Source organism: Haematobia irritans, chromosome 5 (genome assembly GCF_050003625.1).
Source record: "Haematobia irritans isolate KBUSLIRL chromosome 5, ASM5000362v1, whole genome shotgun sequence".
Lineage (NCBI taxonomy): Eukaryota > Metazoa > Arthropoda > Insecta > Diptera > Muscidae > Haematobia > Haematobia irritans.
This window is the reverse complement of record NC_134401.1, coordinates 150,749,334-150,775,265: the sequence shown is the minus strand read 5'-3', so window position 1 is coordinate 150,775,265 and position 25,932 is coordinate 150,749,334. Positions and strand designations below refer to the sequence as shown.

General features: G+C 28.6%; 1 protein-coding gene across 1 annotated transcript in view; it reads right to left on the bottom strand.

Annotated features, from left to right (window-relative positions):
• The window catches only part of 5-HT1A (5-hydroxytryptamine (serotonin) receptor 1A), a 747,640-nt gene that overhangs the window by 202,937 nt on the left and 518,771 nt on the right, over positions 1-25,932 (bottom strand). Inside the window, exons 7-8 of the mRNA XM_075312823.1 lie at positions 18,334-18,523; positions 13,005-13,142 (exon numbers count right to left, since the gene is read on the bottom strand). Coding sequence (XP_075168938.1) covers positions 13,005-13,142; positions 18,334-18,523 — 328 coding nt within the window. The remainder of the gene's footprint in view (positions 1-13,004; positions 13,143-18,333; positions 18,524-25,932) is intronic.

Genomic DNA, 25,932 nt, shown 5'->3' with positions numbered 1-25,932 from the left:
TAGAAACTTTTGTCAAAATTTTATTTCTATCGAAACTTTTGTCAAAATTTTATTTCTATAGAAACTTTTGTCAAAATTTTTTTTCTATAGAGAACATTGTCAAAATTATGTCAACATTTTATTTCTATAGAAACTTTTGTCAAAATTTTATTTCGATGGAAACTTTTGTCAAAATTTTATTTCTATAGAAAATTTTGTCAAAATTTTATTTCTATAGAAAATTTTATCAAAATGTTATTTCTATTGATAATTTTATCAAAATTTAATTTCTGTAGATAATTTTGTCAAAATTTTATTTCTATAGCAAAATTTTGTCAAAATTTTGTTTCTATAGAAATTTTGTCAAAATTTTATTTCTATAGAAATTTTATAAAAATGTTATTTCTATTTATAATTTTATCAAAATTTTATTTCTATAGAAAATTTTGTCAAAATTTTAGTTCTATAGAGAATTTTGTCAAAATTTTATTTCTATAGAAAATTTTGTCAAAATTTTATTTCTGTAGATAATATGGTAAAAATTTTGTCAAAATTTTATTTCTATAGAAAATTTTGTCAAAATTTTAGTTCTATAGAGAATTTTGCCAAAATTCTATTTCTATAGAAACTTTTGTCAACATTTTATTTCTATTGAAACTTTTGTCAAAATTTTATTTATATAGAGAATTTTGTCAAAATTATGTCAACATGTGATTTCTATAGAAACTTTTCTCAATTTTATTTCTATTGATAATTTTATCAAAATTTTATTTCTATAGATAATTTTGTCAAAATTTTATTTCTATAGAGGATTTTGTCAAAATTTTATTTCTATAGAAATATTTGTCAAAATGTTATTTCTACAGAACATTTGGTCAAAATTTTATTTCTATAGAAAATTTTGTCAACATTTTATTTCTATAGAAAATTTTGTCAAAATTTTATTTCTATAGAAAATTTTGTCAAAATTGTATTTCTATAAAAAATTTTGTCAAAATTTTTGTTCTATAGAAATATTTGTCAAAATTTTATTTCTATATAAAATGTTGTCAAAATTTTATTTCTATAGAAAATTCTGTCAAAATTTTATTGCTATAGAAAATTTTGTCAAAATTTTATTTCTATAGAAAATTTTGTCAAAATTTTATTTCTATAGAAAATTTTGTCAAAAACTCATTTATATAGCAAATATTGCCGAAATTTTATTTCTATGGAAAATTTGTGATGTACGTCTTGGTTCGGGAGGGATATTTTGCAAAATCTACCAAATCATCCGGAATTCGATCAATCTACCAAACAATAAAACAATCTACCAGTTTTGGTAAAATTCTACCAACTATGGCAACCGTACCCATGAGTCGATCTCTTCGTTCGTCTGTCTGTCTGTGTACACATTTTGGTGATCGACAATCTAAGACGCAGTTTTAAGTCCTATCGACTTCAAAATTGACACAAATCCTTGTAAAATGGCATTTGCTAAGTTGAAAACTTGACTCAGATTTTCTTCTTATACATATTTATCGACGGATAAATCTTTTATCTTTCGCTTGTGCGAAATTCCATAAAAATGGCTTTAGATTTAAATATTTTTTAGATTTTTTACAGACATTGTACTCCACCCGAGGGAATTAGCTGATTCTCTAGAAGTCTAGAAATTTTGTAGATGTTTTAAAAACTGTTATCTAAATTTCTTCATATTTAAATATTTGTATATGGAAATATAAATCTGACACAAATTTGAAGATTTTGAAATATGCTCGAAAATATAGATCTACAAAGTGGAATAGGGTATACCTTAGTTGGCCCAGCCCGACTATAGACTTTCCTTGGTTGTTAAAGTTTATTCATTTCTGTTATTGAATAAACTTCAATTGATTGAAGACAATTTTTTTTATTGTTTAATCTTTATGTTCAGGATTATTTTCTATATTGCCGATAAAAAATTAATTGTCATATGATGGCTGCATATGACGGACCTTACATTCAACTTGTAACGGAACTCGCTTTCTGCGCTATTAATACTATGATGTTGGTTGGATATGGGTTTTTGAGAAAACTTCTTCATTCAACTTCAATCTCTTAGTAACGCCATCTAAATTTCCTTTGAAGAATTTCCAGGAATTTTAAACAACCAGAGTAAATATCTCGTGCCATAAAACATTTTCAACAATTTTTCAAAATCTATTCGAGTATACCCGCTGAAAAGTGAATTTTGTGGTTTTCTTGGTTTCAAGAATACCATGAGTGACCATTTTAGCTATTTTGGGAGCATACAATGGTATCACTAAACAGTTTATTCATTTATCTCTCTCTCTAGCTCTCTATATTCTCCCTCTATACTTTCACTTTCTCATGTTTGATGACCAGCAATCCATCTGAGTCCATCTGTCAGTTGGCCCATTTGTCTGAACAGCCATATGGTCAACCAACTTTCTGTGATTCGGTTGCCCAATGGTGTGGTCAGTTGGTTTTTCGTTTCTCCTGAAATTGTGTTGTTTTAAGTTTAAATTATCTACATGTGTCAGAGAGAGAGAGAGAGAGAGAGAGAGAGAGAGAGTGAGAGCGCGCGTGTGTATGTGTGTAAGTGTGGTTGCTGTATATTTCTTACGCATAACACACTTACCTACTGTCTCACTTAACTTTCTGGAATTGACAGAGTTACTGTTTTGTTGTGGGGCTAGATTTATGTTGTAGTTGTTGTTTTAGCTATACTGGCTACACTGGCCGTACACACGTCGATGGTGAGCCTTGTTGTTTTTTGGTCAGATAGATATTGCCTTTTTCAATTACCAGCATGTTAACACATTCATCCATCAATTTAACGATGTTTGGCATTTAAAAGTGCAAAAAACGATACGACGACGACAACGAAACATGACGTTCGCAAAGAGAATTGCCTTTGGCCATCGAGCAAAAGGTGCGGTGGCAGGACGTCGATAATAAATGATTCACAGGTATGTTAGTTTCATAGTCTGACATATGGGAATACACACACACACACACATAAGTGTGAAGCTATCCAAAACATTTGTATTTGCTTCGGATGTGTGTATCTATTCGCGGGAATATACAAATATGTGTTTGTGTATATGAGGAAGTATGTCCGTTTGTTTTTTTTTTGCCGAAAATGGTCTTTAAATACTGGAGTGTTGGAAATATATATTAGAGTGGATCGAAAATATGGCGTAAGTTTTACAATATCGAAAAGGAAGATAAGTAGCTTCTAAGCCATCAAAACGCCAGTAACGAAGCAAAATAGATGCGTTAACAAAATATCAAACCCTAAGGTTCACGGTTTCGTCGATTGACGTTCACGTTATTATGAGCGGTCTCTTATAACCTCCACTATAGTAAACTAATGGTATTTTCTTTTTTTTAAAAAAAGTGCTTTGCCTTCATTTTGTTCGTACAGAATGCGCATTTTTAAAATGTTACCAGCAACCTAAAACAAGTATAAACGGCCGTAAGTTCGGCCAGGCCGAATCTTATGTACCCTCCACCATGGATTGCTTAGAAACTTCTACTAAAGACGGTCATCCACAATTGAATTACTTGGGTTGCAGGCCGATGACAAGGCATCTTAAAACCTCTTCTAAATTGTAAGTTAGTCCATGCCGGATATATATTAGACAAAAGAAAGGTCGATTAAATACGTATATATTCAGTTCTTGACCGGTATATATAGGGAAGAAATAATTACGAACCGATATGAACTTTTGTGCCGTAATTATAGAGCCAGAATTGAAATATGGGGATCGCTTTATATGGGGGGTTATATAAAGGGTGGTTAAATTGTAAGGGCCAATGTTGAATGTGAACCACACCTAAACGCCAAGTTTTTTTTTTCGAATTTTGACATTTCTCTATGTCAGACTTACTCAATTTGAACCATGGACGCCGTGAATGGGCAGAATGGTTCCAAGAAATGGCAACAGTGGATGATGTCAATTCGAAGAAAATCATCTTCAGTGATGAGGCACATTTTCACCTCAGTGGATTCGTCAATAAACAGAATTGTCGCATTTGGGTGAATGAGAATCCAAGAGTGATTGTGGAAAAACCAATGCACCCACAAAGAGTGACTGTTTGGTGCGGTTTATTGGCTGGCGGCATCATCGGGCCGTATTTTTTTCCAAAATGAGGCCGGTCAGACAGTTACTGTGAATGGTGTTCGCTATCGTGAGATGATAACGAACTTTTTATGGTCCGAATTGGAAGATATGGATGTGGACGATATGTGGTTTCAGCAGGACGGTGCCACTTGCCACACAGCTAACGAAACAATGGCTCTTTTGCGCAACAAATTCAATGGCCGTGTTATCTCACGTAATGGCGATGTTAATTGGCCGCCAAGATCATATGATTTGACACCGTTGGACTTTTTTCTTTGGGGTTATTTGAAAGAAAAGGTGTACGTCGATAAGCCAGCAGCAATTCAAGAGCTAAAGGATGAGGTAATTCGGCACATTAACGGCATAGAACATCCATTATGCCTCAGCGTCATCGAAACTTTGGACCATCGGATGAAGGTGTGCCACCGAGGTCGCGGCGCCGATTTGGCCGATATTTTGTTCCATACATAATTGAGTAATACCAATATATCATAATAAAATAAAATTACAATAATTTCCTAAATAGTTTGTGTTTTATTCAAAATCAACATCGGCCCTTGAAATTTTAACCACCCTTTACAATTATGAACACGAGTCTACCAAAAATGGCAGATTTCTTACTGTTTGGTAGATAAGTAGAATTCTTGATATTTTGGAAGATTTTGCAAAATATTCCTCTCCAACTATGAAATGTTTCATAATTTTTCTATAGAAATAACATTTTGATAAAATTTTCTATAGAAATAAAATTCTGACAAAATTTTCTATAGAAATATAAAATGTTGACATTTTATTTTTGGCTCGAGTGGCAATCGTGATTATTCTGTGATTGGGGATCGGTTTATCTGGGGGCTATATAACAGGTTGGCTGAAAAGTTCCTGGTCTAACAAAGAAAAAAATATTTTTTTGTCAAAATTCCTTTTTATTATTCAACATAGTTCCCTTCAAGAGCGATACAACGATTATAAAGACCTTCCAATTTTTTGATAACATTTTGGTAGTACTCCTTCGGTTTTGCCTCCAAATAGGCCTCAGTTTCGGCGATCACCCCCTCATTACAGCCAAATTTTTTCCCTTCGAGCATCCTTTTGAGGTCTGAGAACAAGAAAAAATCGCTGGGGGCCAGATCTGGAGAGTACGGTGGGTGGGGAAGCAATTCGAAGCCCAATTCATGAATTTTTGCCATCGTTCTCAATGACTTGTGGCACGGTGCGTTGTCTTGGTGGAACAACACTTTTTTCTTCTTCATATGGGGTCGTTTTGCCGCGATTTCGACCTTCAAACGCTCCAATAACGCCATATAATAGTCACTGTTCATGGGTTTTCCCTTCTCAAGATAATCGATAAAAATTATTCCATGCGCATCCCAAAAAACAGAGACCATTACTTTGCCAGCGGACTTTTGAGTCTTTCCACGCATCGGAGACGGTTCACCGGTCGCTGTCCACTCAGCCGACTGTCGATTGGACTCAGAAGTGTAGTGATTGAGCCATGTTTCATCCATTGTCACATATCGACGGAAAAAGTCGGGTGTATTACGAGTTAGCAGCTGCAAACACCGCTCAGAATCATCAACACGTTGTTTTTGGTCAAATGTGGGCTCGCGCGGCACCCATTTTGTACAGAGCTTCCGCATATCCAAATATTGATGAATGATATGACCAACACGTTCCTTTGATACCTTTAAGGCCCCTGCTATCTCGATCAACTTCATTTTACGGTCATTCAAAATCATTTTGTGGATTTTTTTTGATGTTTTCGTCGGTAACCACCTCTTTCGGGCGTCCACTGCGTTCACCGTCCTCCGTGCTCATATCGCCACGCTTGAATTTTGCATACCAATCAATTATTGTTGATTTCCCTGGGGCGGAGTCCGGAAATTCATCATCGAGCCAAGTTTTTGCTTCCACCGTATTTTTTCCCTTCAGAAAACAGTATTTTATGAAAACACGAAATTTCTTTTTTTCCATTTTTTTCACAATAACAAAAGTTGCTTCACAAAAGACGCTCTATCGCACAAACTAATTGACTTACAGACGTCAAATTTTGACACGAATCATTTGAAGGTTGGTACTATATAATAATAATATGCATTTAATACTAGCGACGCCATATATGTGTCAGACCGGGGACTTATCAGCCAACCTGTTATATCGAACGATCCTCATATATGATCTGTGGAGCCTTACGGAAATTTGGTTCTCTAATTGCGAAAATTGGCTCATATCGGTGGTGCAATGGTTTGCATGGCCGTCTTCCATACAAAGTAATGGATTTCTCTAGTGGGTTATCTCCTCTCAGTAATGCTGGTTACATTTCTGGTAAAGTCTTAATTGAGTTGAAAAAAAAATATTCAATTAACAATTTAATTGATTCAACAAATTTTTTAATCGAAACAAAAAATAATAGTATCAATTAATTTTTTAATTGGATCAATTAATGTTGTAATTGTCTTTCAAGTAAATTTTTAATTGATACTATCATTTCTGCGATTGAATACATTTCAATTTAAACATTAATTGGATCAATTATTTTGGGATTGAATTAGAAAAAAAATTTGTGTGAGGAAAATAGATAAATCATCTCTACTTTCACCACAACTAAATTGGATAGGGGATTGCGATGAAAACTAAAAATGTTTGTTTTTTTCAGCATTTGGAATTCAATTTTTATACCCTTCACCACTACTGTGGTACAGGGTATAATAAGTTTGTGCATTTGTATGTAACGCCAAGAAGGAAAAGTCTGAGACGCATCGTTTAGTATACCGATCGTCTTAGAATTAAATTCTGAGTCGATTTAGCGATGTCCGTCTGTCTGTCTGTCTGTCTGTCCGTCTGTCTGTCTGTTGATGTATTTTTGTGTGCAAAGTACAGCTCGCAGTTTTAGTCCGATTGTCCAAAAATTTGGTATAGGGTCCTGTTTCGGCTCAAAGACGATCCCTATTGATTTTGGAAAAAATCGGTTCAGATTTAGATATAGCTGCCATATATATTTTTCACCGATCTGGTCATAATTGGCGTGTATATCAACCGATCTTCCTCAAATTCCGTACATCCGAATATTTTATGAGTCTCGAAAAACTTGCAAAATATCAGCCAAATCGGTTCAGATTTAGATATAGCTCCCATATATAGCTTTCGTCCGATTTACACTCATTTGCCCACAGAGGCCAATTTTTTGCCCCGATTTAGTTGAAATTTTGCACAGGGAGTAGAATTAGCATTGTAGCTATGCGTGTCAAATTTGGTTGAAATCGGTTCAGATTTAGATATAGCTCCCATATATAGCTTTCGCCCGATTTACACTCATATGACCACAGAGGCCAATTTGTTGCTCCGATTTAGTTAAAATTTTGCACAGGGAGTAGAATTAGCATTGTAGCTATGCGTGCCAAATTTGGTTGAAATCGGTTCAGATTTAGATATAGCTCCCATATATAGCTTTCGCCCGATTTACACTCATTTGCCCACAGAGGCCAATTTTTTGCTCCGATTTAGTTGAAATTTTGCACAGGGAGTAGAATTAGCATTGTAGCTATGCGTGCCAAATTAGGTTGAAATCGGTTCAGATTTAGATATATCTCCCATATATAGCTTTCGCCCGATTTACACTTATATGACCGTAGAGGCCAATTTTTAACTCCGATTTAGTTGAAATTTTGCACAGGGAGTAGAATTAGCATTGTAGCTATGCGTGCCAAATTTGGTTGAAATCGGTTCAGATTTAGATATATCTCCCATATATAGCTTTCGCCCGATTTACACTCATATGACCACAGAGGCCAATTTTTAACTCCGATTTAGTTGAAATTTTGCACAGGGAGTAGAATTAGCATTGTAGCTATGCGTGCCAAATTTGGTTGAAATCGGTTCAGATTTAGATATAGCTCCCATATATATGTTTTTCTGATTTCGACAAAAATGGTTAAAATACCAACATTTTCCTTGTAAAATCGCCACTGCTTAGTCGAAAAGTTGTAAGAATGACTCTAATTTTCCTAAACTTCTAATACATATATATCGAGCGATAAATCATAAATAAACTTTTTCGAAGTTTCCTTAAAATTGGTTCAGATTTAAACGTTTCCCATATTTTTTACTAACATTGTGTTCCACCCTAGTGCATTAGCCGACTTAAATTTTGAGTCTATAGATTTTGTAGAAGTCTATCAAATTCTTCCAGATCGAGTGATATTTAAATGTATGTATTTGGGACAAACCTTTATATATAGCCCCCAACACATTTGACGGATGTGATAAGGTATCGAAAATTTAGATCTACAAAGTGGTGCAGGGTATAATATAGTCGGCCCCGCCCGACTTTAGACTTTCCTTACTGGTTTCCTATTGCCTTTTTGCACGAGTACAAAGCTATCGTCGCTTTCCCGCTCTTTCTTCAATATTAAGCGTAAAGTTCAGCTTCCTTTCCAGAATAACGTCAAGGTATTTTGCACAAAGGGAATTTCAATACCCCCTAAGGATATGGGCGTAACCGTGGGAGTTTTTCGATCTTTGCAGTTCTTGACAAATTCCGTCTTTGCAGGATTTACTCCAAGACCATTCTCCTCCGCCCATTTCTCAGTCATCTGGAGGGCTCTCTGTATGGCATCTCTGATTGTGGATGGGAATTTTCCCCTGACTGCTAGAGCCACATCGTCTGCGTATGCCACCACTTTTATCCTTTCTTTTTCTAGGGAAACCAGAAAGTTGTTTATAGCAACATTCAAAAGAAGAGGTGAGAGATACGTAATGTTAGTATATGCAAAAATTGGTCTATATCGAACGATCCTCATATATTATTTGTGGAGCCTTACGGAAATTTGGTTCTTGGAATTCAATTTTTTATTATATCGAATGGAATACCATACAACGTAAATTTCTAATGGAAAACATACTGTCGATTTCCCCCCTCTTAGTGTACGTGTGTGTTGTTTTTTTTTTTGCTATGAGTCCATGTGTCCATCAGTTCTGGCATAATCAAATCCTAAATGGATAGAAAGGTTTGTTTATCATGTAAACACTTAACTAACGAACACTGAAATAATTTATCATTCATTCACCCATCAATATTAAAACTTCATCATCGTCCACTTCAGTTAATTTCATTCATTCATTGCGAAATACATCATCAATGTCTGCAAAAAAAAAAATACAAAAATTGTTACTACTGGACAGTGGATTGAACTTCAAAAATTTGTGTGCAAACCGTGGTTGACTAGAGACTTGCAAATGACGATTCTGCAGTAATTCCTATCACTCGAATGAGTGCGAAAAGTAAAATAGGTAATTTTTATTTCGAATTTCAGGCAATTTGGATGACAAAGTAATCGGATGACCAGTGTATATAAACCAAATTTGATATATCGCTTAATGAACCTAAAATACCAATACATTTCCAAATTCAGAAAAATCGGAGAAACATTGTTCTGTAGAGATAACCAAATCATGTACCAAAATACTCTCTATTTGTGGACGTAAAATACTTCTAGATTTATAATTTTCAAATTTTGATGTACTAGCCGATCGTACTTATACGTACTTGTAGCTCTTACATAAGAATATTGCTCGATTTTTACAAATTTGTATTTATTACCCACACTAATTCAACGATTTTCTCTTTTTATACCCTCCATCATAGGATGGGGGTATATTAACTTTGTCATTCCGTTTGTAACACATCGAAATATTGCTCTAAGACCCCATAAAGTATATATATTCTGGGTCGTGGTGAAATTCTGAGTCGATCTAAGCATGTCCGTCCGTCCGTCCGTCTGTTGAAATCACGCTAATTTCCGAACGAAACAAGCTATCGACTTGAAACTTGGCACAAGTAGTTGCTATCGATGTAGGTCGGATGGTATTGAAAATGGGCCATATCGGTCCACTTTTACGTATAGCCCCCATATAAAGGGACCCTCAGATTTGGCTTGTGGAGCCTCTAACAGAAGCATATTTCATCCGATCCGGCTGAAATTTGGTATATGGTGTTGGTATATGGTCTCTAACAACCATGCAAAAATTGGTCCACATCGGTCCATAATTATATATAGCCCCCATATAAACCGATCCCCAGATTTGGCTTGCGGAGCCTAAAAGAGAAGCAAATTTCATCCGATCCGGCTGAAATGATGTTGGTATATGGTCTCTAACAACCATGCAAAAATTGGTCCGCATCGGTCCATAATTATATATAGACCCCATATAAACCGATCTCCAGATTTGGCTTGCGAAGCCTCAAAGAGAAGCAAATTTCAACCGATCCGGCTGAAATTTGGTACATGGTATTGGTATATGGTCTCTAACGACCGTGCGAAAATTGGTCCACATCGGTCCATAATTATATATAGCGCCCATATAAACCGATCCCCAGATTTGGGTTGCTGAGCCTCAAAGAGAAGCAAATTTCATCCGATCCGCCTGAAATTTGGTACATGATATTGGTATATGGTCTCTAACAACCATGCAAAAATTGGTCCACATCGGTTCATAATTATATATAGCCCCCATATAAACCGATCCCCAGATTTGGCTTGCGAAGTCTCCAAGAGAAGCAAATTTCATCCAATCCGGCTGTAATTTGGAACATGATCTTTAACAACCGTGGCAGAAGTGGTCCATATCGGTCCAATTGTTCCATAGCCCCCATATAAAACGTTCTCCAGATTTGACCTCCGGAGCCTCTTGGAAAATCAAAATTCATCCGATCCGGTTCAAATTAGGAACGTGGTGTTAGTATATGGTCGCTAACAACCATACCAAAATTGGTCCAATCACACACAAATTGGTCCATATCAGTTCATAATCATGGTTGCCACTAGAGCCAAAAATAATCTACCAACATTTTATTTCTATAGAAAATTTTGTCAAAATTTTATTTCTAGAGAAAATTATGTAAAAATTTTATTCGGTTCATAATAAAATTTTCATCATTGTCAGAATTTTATTTCTATAGAAAATTTTGTCAACATTTTATTTCTATAGAACATTTTGTTCAAATTTTCTTCGGTTCATAATCATGGTTGCCAAAAATAATCTACCAAGATTTTATTTCTATAGAAAATTTTGTCAAAAGTTTATTTCTATAGAAAATTTTGTTAAAATTTTATTTCTGTAGAAATTTTTGTCAAAATTTTCTTTCTATAGAAAATTTTGTCAAAATTTTTATTTCTATAGAAAATTTTGTGAAAATTTTATTTCTATAGAAAATTTTGTTAAAATTTTATTTCTGTAGAAAATTTTGTAAAAATTGTATGTCTACTTTGTCAAACTGAATTATATACGTATTGGATCGATCTTTTTTGATTTAATATATACCACGTATGGACTTACATACAATTTAGAAGATGGTGTTAGGAGGTTTTAAGATACCTTGCCATCGGCAAGCGTTACCGCAACTTAAGTAATTCGATTGTGGATGACAGTGTTTAGAAGAAGTTTCTACGCAATCCATGATGGAGGGTACATAAGCTTCGGCCTGGCCGAACTTACGGTCGTATATACTTGTTTAATAATAGGCTCAATATTAGTGGCATACTAACTCCGTAGGTGCAATATCAACACAGCCAGTGTTGCTAGAAGTAGGGGAAATTCCCTATATGTAGGGTTTTTCTAATATTTAGCGTCTTGTAGGGACGTAGGGCCACAGTGTAGGGCCACATTTTCACTCAACACAATTTGTAATAATTTTTACATTTTGGTGGCTCTAGAGGAGGAAATTAGAAGCCGGCAAGGCTTGATCTTTAACAATATGTGGTAAACTTTATTCCTGTAGAAAATTTTGTCAACATTTTATTTCTATAGAACATTTTGTCAAAATTGTATTTCTATAGAAATTTTTGTTCAAAATATTATTTCAAAAAAAATTTCTCAAAATTTTATTTCTGTGGAATTTTTTCTAAAAATTTTATTTCTATAGAATTTATTGTCAAAATTTTATTTCTATAGAAAAATTAATCACAAAAATTTGTTTATAGAAACGTTTTCCACAATTTTATTTTTATAGAGATTTAACAAAAAAGATTACTAATTTGGGTAAAATTCTACCAACTGTGGTAACCGTGGTGGTAATACAAATTTATATTCCAAGTTATATACGTTGCATATTCATGTTTTAAGATAATAAAGTACTTAGAACCATTTTTGTTTTGTAATTTTTTTTTAAATTTAACGAAAAATATAGTAGGGAAAATTGTTTTTGAATGTATGGGAAAGTAGGGAACTTTTTTTTGTCCTTGTAGGTTAAACCGAACATTTTCCCTGGCAACATTGACTATGAGCTATAGTCAGATTGACATAAAGTACCCATAGACATGTACTCCTTAATTTTCTTAAATATGCAACTGCGGTTTATCTCCCAGACCTATATGTTACCCCACAAATGCTTATGATTACTAATTCTGTAATGGTGGTTTAGGGTATGATATAGTCGGCCCCGCCCGACTTTCTACTTTACTTACTTGTTTAAACAAGACTAAAGATGACCACTTAGCTGATATTGCATTTTTAACAATATGGAATTTATATTCGGTCGTTTATCTTAAACATGTTTTCCCCCATTACATACCAAAATAGCACCTCTTATTGGAAAACTCTTTAGTTCCAATGATCTGCCATATATAAAACTCGATTTTATGTATAATATTCCTTCTACATCTATGGCATAAAATTGAATTGTCGATTATTTTCTATGTATAGAATTTCACTGTTTCCTATTGCCCTGTTGGCATGGAAAATTTCTAATCAAAAGCCATGTGAATATAAAAGACATTGCAATTGACCAGATTCAATGAATGTTAATTCACACCCTACGGACATTTTGCATTACAATGCTCTCCATTGTTTGAAGGGGGATATCGTTTTGATCCGGTCACATTTATTTTTACCATTACACATAAATATTTCAATACATACCTGATTGTTATTGCCAGTTACATCGATGGGCTTTGGCCGGCGTCGATGTATGCGTTTTCGTGCTGTCTGATAGATTTTCCAATACAAGACCAATATGACCAACAGTGGCACGTAGAATGTGCAACAAGTGGCAAAGACCTGCGGACAAAAGAATTGAATTTTATTAAAAAAATGAGAAAAAATAAAATAAAATATTTAACATTAGCACTAATATTCATCAGGATGCTGATGAGGAATGTGGTAATTCCGAAACGTGCGTCCATCCAACCATCTTGCCCAAATAAATTTGACAAACATTCTTTTCCTCAGTTGGTTAAGCTACACTTGTAGTTTAGTCAATGTATGGTTTTAAGTTGCAATAAAAAAACAACAAGAAATAAAATTTAGGAAAGTTTCCCATAGAACTAAAATTTTGATAAAATTTTTTATAAAAAAAATTTTGCAAAATTTTCTATAAAACTAAAATTTTTACAAAATTTTCTATAGAACTACAATTTTGACAAAATTTTTTATAGAAATAAAATTTTGATAAAATTTTCTATAGAAATAACATTGTGACAAAATTTTCTATAGAAATAACATTATGACAAAATTTTCTGTAGAACTAAAATTTAGACAAAATTTTCTGTAGAACTAAACTTTAGACAAAATTTTCTATAGAAATAAAATTTTGGCAAAATTTTCTATAGAAATAAAATTTTGTGCAAATTTTCTATAGAAATAAATTTATTAACAAAATTGTCTATAGAAATAAAATTTTGAAAAACATTTCTATAGAACTAAAATTTTGACAAAATTTTCTATACAAATAAAATTTTGGCAAAATTTTCTATAGAAATACAATTTTGTGCAAATTTTGTTTAGAAATAACATTTTGGCAAAATTGACTATAAAAATACATTATTGATAAAATTTTTTACAGTCATAAAATTTTGACAAAATTTTCTATAGAAATACAATTTTGACAAAATTTTCTATAGAAGTAAAATTTTGACAAAATTTTCTATAGAAATAACATTTTGACAAAATTTCCATTTCCATAGAAATAAAATTTTGATAAATTTTCAATCGAAATAAAATTTTGACAAAATTTCCTATAGAACTACAATTTTGACAAAATTTTCTATAGAAATAAAATTTTGACAAAATTTTCTATAGAAATAAAATTTTGACAAAATTTTTTATACACATAAAATTTCGACAATATTTTCTATAGAAATAAAATTTTGAACAAAAATCTATAGAACTAAAATTTTGATAAATTTTCTATTGAAATAAAATTTTGAAAAAAAAAAATTCTATAGAGCTAAAATTTTGATAAATTTTCTATAGAACTAAAATTTAGACAAAATTTTCTATATAAAATAAAATTTTGTCCAAATTTGTTTAGAAATAAAATTTGGCAAAATTTTCTATAGAAATACATTATTGACAAAATTTTTTACAGACATAAAATTTTGACAACATTATCTATAAATGGGAGCCACCGTGGTGCAATGGTCAGCATACCCGCCTTGCATACACAAGGTCGTGGGTTCGATTGCTGCTTCGACCGAACACCAAAAAGTTTTTTAGCGATGGATTATCCCACCTCAGTAATGCTGGTGACATTTCTGAGGGTTTCAGAGCTTCTCTAAGTGGTTTCACTGCAATGTAGAACGCCGTTCGGACTCAGCTATAAAAAGGAGGTGACTTGTCATGGAGCTTAACATGGAATCGGGCAGCACTCAGTGATAAGAGAGAAGTTCACCAATGTGGTATCACAATGGACTGAATAGTTTAAGTGAACCTGTTACATCGGGCTGCCACCTAACCTAACCTAACCATCTATAAAAATAAAATTTTGACAAAATTTTCCATACAAATAAAATTTTGACAAAATTTTCTATAGAAACAAAATTTTGACAAAATTTTCTATAGAAATAAAATTTTGAAAAAAAAACATCTATAGAAATACAATTTTGACAAAATTTTGTATAGAAATAAAATTTTGAAAAAAAAACATCTATAGAAATACAATTTTGACAAAATTTTGTATCGAAATAAAATTTTCAAAAAATTTTCTATAGAACTAAAATTTTCTATAGAACTACAATTTTTACAAAATTTTCTATAGAAATAAAATTTTGAAAAAAAATCTATAGGACTAAAATGTTGATAAATTTTCTATAGAATTAAAATTTAGACAAAATTTTATATACAAATAAAATTTTGGCAAAATTTTCTATAGAAATAAAATTTTGTGCAAGTTTTGTTTAGAAATAAAATTTTGGCAAAATTTTCTATAGAAATACATTATTGACAAAATTTTTTACAGTCATAAAAGTTTGACAACATTTTCGATAAAAATAAAATTTTCACAAAATTTTCCATACAAATCAAATTTTCACAAAATTTTCTATAGAAATAAAGTTTTGACAAAATATAGAAATAAAATTTTGACAAACTTTTCTATAGAAATAAAATTTTGACAAAAATTTCTATAGAAATAAAATTTTGACAAAATTTTCTATAAAAATAAAAATGTTGACAAAATTTTCTATAGAAATAAAATTTTGTGCATGTTTTGTTTAGAAATAAAATGTTGGCAAAATTTTCTATAGAAATACTTTATTGACAAAATTTTTTACAGTCATACAATTTTAACAACATTTTCTATAAAAATAAAATTTTGACAAAACTTTCTATAGAAATAAAATTTTGACAAAATTTTCTATAAAAATAAAATTTGACAAAATTTTCTATAGAAATAAAATTTAGATAAAATTTCCTATAGAAATAAAATTTTGAAAAAATTGTATATAGAAATAAAATTTTGACAAAATTTTCTATAGAAATAAAATTTTGACAAAATTTTCAATAGAAATAAAATTTTGACAAAATTTTCTATAGAAATAAAAATGTTGACGAAATTTTCTATAGAAATAAAATTTTGTGCATATTTTGTTAAGAAATAAAATTTTGGCAAAATTTTCTATAGAAACACATTATTGACAAAATTTTTTACAGTCATAAAATTTTAGCAACATTTTTCTATAAAAACAAAATTTTGACAACATTTTCTATAGAAATAAAATTTTGACAAAATTTTCTATAGAAATAAAATTTTTACAAAATTTTCTATAGAAATACAATTTTGACAAAATTTTCTATAGAAATGAAATTTTGACAAAATTTTTTATAGAAATAAAAATGTTGACAAAATTTTCTATAGAAATAAAATTTTGTGCATATTTTGTTTAGAAATAAAATGTTGGCAAAATTTTCTATAAAAAGACATTATTGACAAAATTTTTTACAGTCATAAAATTTTAACAACATTTTCTATAAAAATAAAATTTTGACAAAATTTTCTGTAGAAATAAAATATTGACAAGATTTTCTATAGATATATAATTTTAACAAACTTTTCTATAAAATTTTTTTTTGATAAAATTTGCTATAGATTATCTCTCCTATTATCCTTCGATGGTTCATAATATTTTGTGTTTAAGTCCATTCTCTTAACACCTTCAATCTACGCTTTTTATCTGAACCTCTATAGTTACTAAGTCCAGTATCGTCTTCTACATAGCGTATGCTATGTATTGTGACTTTGCCCCTTCACATCACTATCGATATCAATTGGCTTAGAGAATTTCATTATGGTCGCAATAGAGAATTTGACAAAAAGCGACGATATTTTTTTGGAATTTCTAAAGGTTGCGTGTGCCATATGCTGCTTAATAAAACTAGATTTGAATTTCAGCCAAATCGAATGAAAATTCCGACTTGGAGATTTGCAGTTAGTAAACTCAGCAGATCGGGCTATTAGAGGGTTTTATCAATCTAAGATCCGAACATGACGTATCTCTTTATAGATCCAAAATAAAACAAAATAAAAATAATTTAAGTATCTTTGATAGAAATTGCGACTTCGATTTCAACGAAAATTGCGGCAATTGATGTTCAGAAAGTAAATACGGGCAAAACAAACGAAGGAAAAAGAGTTACTATCGGTCGGACTATTATTTCCAATTTTTGCAAAAAAAAAAAAAAAAACAACTTTATTATATCCCATATTCTATGGTTGATGATAAAAAAATGAGCTTTAATGTGACCAGATACGTCTACAATCATTTCTGCACTAGAGTGTTTATGTGTTTCCACTTCTATACATGTGTGGGAAAAATAAATGACCAATACATTCAATCAATTGATGATACCCAATTGGACCACATGGTGTTGTCATTGGCCATGGCCAGTATTCTTTTGCGAGTGTGTGTCTTTGTGTGAGTTAATATCGAAGTCTTTATTTATTTACAAAACATTTATATTTTTTCAAAGAGCATATGTTTTTAATGGAGTATTCATATGAAATTGATTTTCACTAGTCTCTCTCATGTGTAAACGCATTTATTTTCAATTTAATTTGTAATGCAATAAATTTGTTTACATATGATATGCAAAATTATATGGAAATTTTAAGTAATATTTTTTATTGAGTTATTACATAAGTTCGTTTTGCGTTACATTTATTTTAAAACGATTTATTTTGGTATTTAGCGAAGTTTATTCGTTAATGTGGAAGAGCTTTTATTTGTGTGTTTTTGGTTGGCCAATATCAGGCTCAGAAAAATATCCAGCATTTTTTCTTGTCTCTCATCCAGGTTAAAAAACAGACGAAGCCGTTTCGGACATTTTTATTATCTGCAGAAAATGTGTCTTCAGTGTGACTAAGTATGGTTCGCTCAATTCAAACTAACGACTCTGACCTTGAAGATATGCCTCAAAACAGCAGCAGTTCGCCCGATATATCTTTAGCGGTTCACTGTCTCATAAATGGCAAGCCGTCATTGCACTGCGTTCATACCACTTCCCCATTATTCTCATCATTGGCCGAACTTCCTATTTCATAAGCTGTGATTGCCGAACGTTTATCAACAATAAGAAAGAAAAATGGGACAGTTTTAGAGAATACACTGATCACTGCTTGAGCTCCAGCACCACTCATATGTCCATGTTGCCCAGAAGTTGTTCCGAGACATCATCAACGCAGCAGACCTTCGATTTATACACCTTGGTCGAATTGCCAAGGGAAAGCCTACCTTCCCAGCAGAAGCGAAGGCACACACAGATGAACCTGGAACTTGCCGTAAGAGTCCTCTCGAGGCCGCTGAAAGCGATGATGGAATCTCAGTCGAGAATATATTCTTTATATATGCGGAAATCGATTTTCCGATGTGTTGCAAATGGAATGGCAAATTTTTTCTATCCCCATCTCCATTCTATGGTGGCGGTAGCCACTTTTCCCTTGGGTTACTTAAAGCTTATTTTCATCTTCACTTACCTGATACGAGACATCTTGTGATACCATACATTTTTGTTGTTCTATGCGTTGCAAATAATCTGGATCTTTCCAACCAAATTGTGGTGCTAAAGAGACTATAACAGCGGCAGTCCATACAAAAAATATCATAAGAAGGACACGTTTACTTGTCCGTGAATGCATATAGTTGATATTTGTAACAGCCCAATATCTGTAAAGAATTGAAAAAAAACAAGTTAAATATTTATAATATTAAATATTTATAACAAGTTACTATAAAAAATACGTTTATTTATTCTCAGCTTTATAGTTCTAATTCATTGGAATTTTATAGAAAATTTTGTAGAAATTTTATTTCTATAGAAAATTTTGTGAAAATTTTATTTCTTGAGAACATTTTGTCAAAGTTTTATTTCTAGTGAAGAATTTGTCAAAATGTTGTACATGTTCTCAAAATTTTATTTCATTTTATTTTAACAAATTTTTTTTACAAAGAAAATTTTGTCAAAATTTTATTTCTATAAAAAATTTGGTCAAAATTTTATTCCTATAGAAAATTTTGTCAAATTTTTTTTCTATAGAAAATTTTGTTGAAATTTTATATCTATAGAAAATTTTGTCAAAATTGTATTTCTATAGGAAATTTTGTAAAATTTGTGTTTTCTGTAAATTTAGTCAAAATTTAATTTCTATAGAAAATTTGGTCAAAATTGTATTGCTATAGATAATTTTGTCAATATCTGTTTTCTATAAACAATTTTGTCAACATTTTATTTCTATAGAAAATTTGGTCAAAATTTTATTCCTATATAAAATTTTGTCATAATTTTTTTTCTATAGAAAATTTTGTCAATATTTTATTCCCATAGAAAATATTATCAAAATGTTATTTCTAAAGAAAATTTTTTTCAAAATTTTATTTCTGTTGAAATTTTTGTCAAAATTTTATTTCTATAGAAAATTTGGCGAAAATTTTATTTCTATACAAAATTTTGTCAAAATTTTGTTCCTATAGAAAATTTTGCGAAAATTTTATTTCTATACAAAATTTTGTAAAAATTTTATTTCTAAACAAAATTATGTCAAAATTTTATTTCTAGAGAAAATTTTGTCAAAATTTTATTTCTATAGAAAATTTTGTCAAAGTTTTATTTCTATAGAAAATTTTGTCAAAATACTATTTCTATAGAAAATTTTGTCAAAATTTTTTTATGAAGAAAATTTTGTCAAAATTTTATTTATGGAGAAAATTTTGTCAAAATTTTATTTCTATAGAAAATTTTGACAAAATTTAACTTCCATTTAAAATTTTGTTGGAATGTGTTATATACATAGAAAATTTTGTTAAAATTTTATATCTATAGAAAATTTTGTCAAAATTTTATTTCTGTAGAAAATTTTGTCAAAATTCTATTTCTATAGAAAATTTTGTCAAAATTTAAATTCCATATAAAATTTTTTTGAAATATGTTTATACATGGAAAATTTTGATGAAATTTTATATTTATAGAAAATTTTGTCAAAATTTTATTTCTGTAGAAAATTTTGTCAAAATTTTATTTTTATAGAAAATTTTGTCAAAATTTTATTTTTATAGAAAATTGTGTCAAAATTTTATTTTTATAGAAATTTTTGTCAAAATTTTATTTTTATAGAAAATTTTGTCAAAATTTCATTTCTATAAAAAATTTTGCCAAAATTTTAATTTTAAAGAAAATTTTGCCAATGTTTCATATCTATAAAATAATTTATTTTTATAGAAAATTTTGTCAAAATTTCATTTAAAAAAAAAATGCCAAAATTTTATTTTTATGGAAAATTTTGCCAATGTTTCATTTCTATTAAAAATTTTGTCAACATTTTATTTCTGTCGAAAATTTTGTCAAAATTTTATTGCTATAGAAAATTTTGTCAAAATTTTATTTTTATATAAAATTTTGTAAAAATTTTGTTTCTATAGAAAATTTTGTCAAAATTTTATTTCTATAGAAAATTTTGTCAAAATTTTATTTCTATAGAAAATTTTGTCAAAATTTTACTTCTATAGAACATTTTGTTAAAATTTTATTTCTAGAGAAAATTTTGTCAAAATTTTAGTTCTAGAGAAAATTTTCTATAGAAATAAAATTTTGTCAAAATTTTATTTCTATATTTTGAAAATGTTCAAAATTTTATTTATGAAGAAAATTCTGTCAAAATTTTATTTCTTTAGATAATTTTTACAAAATTTTAATTCCATATAAAATTTTGTTGAAATGTGTTATATATGTTACATAGAAAATTTTGTTGAAATTTTATATCTATAGAAAATTTTGTCAAAATTGTATTTCTGTAGAAAATTTTGTCAAAATTTTATTTTTATAGACAATTTTGTCAAAATTTTATTTTTTCTATAAAAATAAATATTTGACAATCTAAAGTTGTGGTGGTGGTGTTTGTGTGTGCGTTGAGTGTTTTGTATCAAAATATTATATCTATACAAAATGTTGTCAAAATTTCATTTCTATAAAAAATTTTACAAAATTTTATTTTTATATAAAATTTTGTCAAAATTTTATTTCTGTAGAAGATTTTGTCAAAATTTTATTTCTATAGAAAATTTTGTCAAAATTTAATTTCTATAGAAAATTTTGTCAAAATTTTATTTCTATATGAAATTTTCTATAGAAATGAAATTTTGTCAAAATTTTATTTCTATATTTAGAATATGTTCAAAATTTTATTTATGGAGAAAATTTTGTCAAAATTTTATTTCTTTAGAAAATTTTTACAAAATTTAAATTTCATATAAAATTTTGTTGAAATGTGTTATAGATGCTACATAGAAAATTTTATTGAAATTTTATATCTATAGAAAATTTTGTCAAAATTTTATTTCTGTAGAAAATTTTGTCAAAGTTTTATTTTTATTGAAAATTTTGTCAAAATTTCATTTCTATAAAAAATTTTGCCAAAATTTTATTTTTATAGAAAATTTTGTCAAAATTTTATTTTTATAGAAAATTTTGTCAAAATTATATTTTTATATAAAATTTTGTCAAAATCTTATTTCTATAGAAAATTTTGTCAAGCTTTTACTTCTATAGAAAATTTTGTCAAAATTTTACTTCTATTGAAAATTTTCTCAAAATTTTATTTCTAGGGAAAATTTTGTCAAAATTTTATTTCTATAGAAAATTTTGTCAAAATGTTATTCTTGATTGACTAGTGCTGCTATCTTATTTGTTTTCATTTTCTTAAAATTTTTCTCGACATTACATTCTAATATACCTAAATGTAAATAAACATAATTTCCCCCCCAAGAAAAAACATTCACTCGAAATACAAATATGTCTTTGCATATTAAAAGCATCATAAATAAAATTAATTTCTATGCATATCACATATCAAGATTTTCGAGGACTGTCTCTTGTGCGTGTATGCATTTCTTTTTGCCCCCATTGGTATTCGTGGCGGCATGTAAAATGGAATGTAGAAGTTAATTTTATTAGGAATACCTTGAGTAATGTAATTTTGTAATATTGTCATGATCTTTTCGTTGTTGCGAATGTCTACAACAATTGTTCTTTCAAATAGTAATTCGTATTACATTAATGTTAAATGATTTATGGTTCTTCTTTGAAAGTTGTTTTCAAATCGTAACATTTTACTGGAGCTATATGAAAATCTAAGGTGGTGATGGTGTGTGTGTGTGCGTTGAGTGTTTTTACAGCTTTAAATGCTAAAGTTGATGATGATGGTATTTCAAAATTTAATTTGCTAGAGTAATTTATAAGAGCTATATAAGGAATTAGGTTTGCATTTTTTTTTTGTTTAATGTTTTTAAATAATATTAAATTATGTTTTCTTCGTAAATCAGCTGCTGTTGAAATGAAGCACATTTGAAGTAGTGATTGGAATAAAAAAATCGACTTTATCAAGAACTGGAAAATTCGATATTACGACTTTTTAGAATTTTTGAGAAATTTATTCCTCTTGTCACCCAGAGAAGGAATATTATCACCTCCTCGAGCAAAATGTTATTTTTATTATTTTCTCGAACATTATATATTTGATTTCGCGAACATTTTAAGTCTGGCGAGAAAACAACATTTTTTCTACACAAATGTTCCATGTTCCTAATCCAAAAATTATATTTTGCTTTAGGCAGTGATCATATTCATTCTCTGCATGTTCTGAGTAGGGATTGTAATACAAAACCAAAAGGTAAATTTTTTCTTAGAATTTGACAAGTCGACTTTTCGATCGAATTTTCGATTTTAGACTTTTTATAAATATGCAGAAAATCGAAATTTCGAAATTTAAAAAAAACAAAAAAATTGAGCTACGGCTAAACCGAATAATTTCATATTCAGTGCATGTCTCTTCAATGTGGACGATATGTGTTGCAACCAACTTCAGGTTGTTGTCCTGAGAGCCAGTTAATTTCAACAAAATCATGTTGATCTATTAAATTCGAACATATATGGGCACATATGGACATTCCAAATGACTCATCACCACGGTTGCCAAAGTTGGTAGAATTCTACCAAAAATGGTAGATTTTTTAATGTTTGGTAGATTGGTAGAATTCTAGATCTTTTGGTGGACTTTGAAGATTTTCTATAGAAATAAAATTTTGACAAAATTGTCTATAGAAATAAAATTTTGACATTATTTTATATAGAAATAAAATGTTGATAAAATTTTCTGTAGAAAAAAAATTTTGACAAAATTTTCGATAGAAATAAAATTTTGATAACATTTTCTATAGAAATAAAATTTTGATAAAATTTTCTATAGAAATAAAATTTTGACAAAATTGTCGATAGAAATAAAATTTTGACAAAATTTTCTATAGAAATAAAATTTTGATAAAATTTTCTATAGAAATAAAATTTTGACAAAATTTTCTATAGAAATAAAATTTTGACAAAATTTTCTATAGAAATAAAAGTTTGACAAAATTTTCCCTAGAAGTAAAATTTTGACAAAATTTTCTCTAGAAATAAAATTTTGGAAAATTTTCTAAAGAAACAAAATTTTGACAAAATTTTCTATAGAAATAAAAATTTAGACAAAATTTTCTATAGAAATAAAATTTTGACAAAATTTTTTATAGAAATAAAATTTTGACAACATTTTCTCAAGAAATAAAATTCTGACAAAATTTTCTCTAGAAATAAAATTTTGACAAAATTTTCTCTAGAAATAAAATCTTGACAAAATTTTCTCTAGAAATAAAATTTTGACAAAATTTTCTCTAGAAATAAAATGTTGACAAAAATTTCTATAGAAATAAAATTTTGACAAAATTTTCTATAGAAATAATTTTTTTTTTCTGGATAATTATCGATAATTATAAAACAGAGTGTGAAGCTGTGTACACCAGAACAAATCCTTGAAAACGGTTTTGACGAAGTCAACCGAAATATTGGAAATAAAAATAAAAGAAAAACATCATATCTACGTTTTTTAATCGACCTATAGCCGAAACTATGAAAAATAATTCTTAAAGAAATAAAATTTTGACAAAATTTTCTGTAGAAATACAATTTTGACAAAATTTTCTATAAATATAAAATTTTGAAAAAAATTTCTAAAGAAATACAATTTTGACAAAATTTTCTATAGAAATAAAAATTTAGACAAAATTTTCTATAGAAATAAAAATTTAGACAAAATTTTCTATACAAATAAAATTTTGATAAAATTTTCTATAGAAATACAATTTTGACAAAATTTTCTATAGAAATAAAATGTTGATAATATTTTCTATAGAAATAAAATTTTGACAAAATTTTCTATAGAAATAAAATTTTGACAAAAATTTTTATTGAAATCAAATTTTGACAAAATTTTCTATAGAAATAAAATTTTGACAAAATTTTCTATTGAACTAAAATTTTTACAAAATTTTCTATATAACTAAAATTTTTACAAAATTTTCTATTGAACTAAAATTTTTACAAAATTTTCTATATAACTAAAAGTTTGAAAAAATCTTCTATAGAAATAAAACTTTGACAAAATTTTCTATAGAAATAAATATGTGACAACATTTTCTATAGAAATAAAATTTTAATAAAATTTTCTATAAAAATAAAATTTTGACAACATTTTCTATAAAAATAAATTTTTGGCAAAATTTTCTATAGAAATAAAATTGTGACAAAATTTTCTATAGCAATAAAATTGTGACAAAATTTTCTATAGAAATAAAATTTTGACAACATTTTCTAAAGAAATAAAATCTTGATAAAATTTTCTAAAGAAATAAAATTTTGATAAAATTTTCTATAGAAATAAAATTTTGACAAACTTTTCTATAGAAATAAAATTTTGACAAAATTTTCTATAGAAATAAAATTTTGACAAAATTTTCTATAGAAATAAAATTTTGACAAAATTTTCTATAGAAATAAAATTTTCACAAAATTTTCAATTGAACTAAAATTTTTACAAAATATTCTATATAACTAAAATTTTGACAAAATTTTCTATAGAAATAAAATTTTGACAAAATAATCTCTAGAAATAAAATTTTGACAAAATTTTCTATAGAAATAAAATTTCGACACAATTTTCTATAGAAATACAATTTTAACAAAATTTTCCATTGAAATAAAATTTTGACAAAATTTTCTATAGAAATAAAATTTTGACAAAATTTTCTATTGAACTAAAATTTTTACAAAATTTTCTATAAAAATAAAATTTTGACAAAATTTTCTATTGAACTAAAATTTTGACAAAATTTTCTATAGAAATAAAATTTTGACAAAATTTTCTATAGAAATAAAATTTTAACAAAATTTTCCATTGAAATAAAATTTTGACATTATTTTCTATAGAAATAACATTTTGACAAAATTTTCTATAGAAATAAACTTTTGATAAAATTTTCTATAGAAATAAAATTTTGACATTATTTTCTATAGAAATAAAATTTTGACAAAATTTTCTATAGAAATAAACTTTTGATAAAATTTTCTATAAAAATAAAATTTTGACATTATTTTCTATAGAAATAACATTTTGACAAAATTTTCTATAGAAATAAAATTTTGACAAAATTTTCTATAGAAATAAAATTTTGACAAAATTTTCTATAGAAATAAAATTTTGACAAAATTTTCTATAGAAGATTTTTTTTGTTTGGTAACTGTAGTTGTGGTAGAATTTTCTCCAAATTTTGGTAAATTATTTTTGACTCGAATGGCAGCCGTGCTCATCACGTGTCAACCAGGAACGGCTTGAAATGGAGAATCCTCGCTTAATTTCTAACGCTCAGTGGCCAATAAAATCTACGGATTTTAATCCGTGGGATTTTTGCACCTGCGGCATTATGGAGATTAAGGTTGTCAAAAATTTCAACGTGTCTATAATCTCGCTGGAAATGTGTCAAAATATTTTTGTTCTTTTCGATCCTTTTAAATACTTTTCCAACAAGATGAAAAAAAATTGATTTACAAAAAGTCGACTTCACTTTTCGACTTCGATTTTTTTCTTGAAAAGTAAATTTTCGGAGTTTGTATCCCTTGTTCTGTGGTAATGTGCCATAACACAAATTCGAAATAACTAATCATAATCAGCTTCTTAAGCATTCATCCTTGTATGTTATAAGTTATAATCACATTA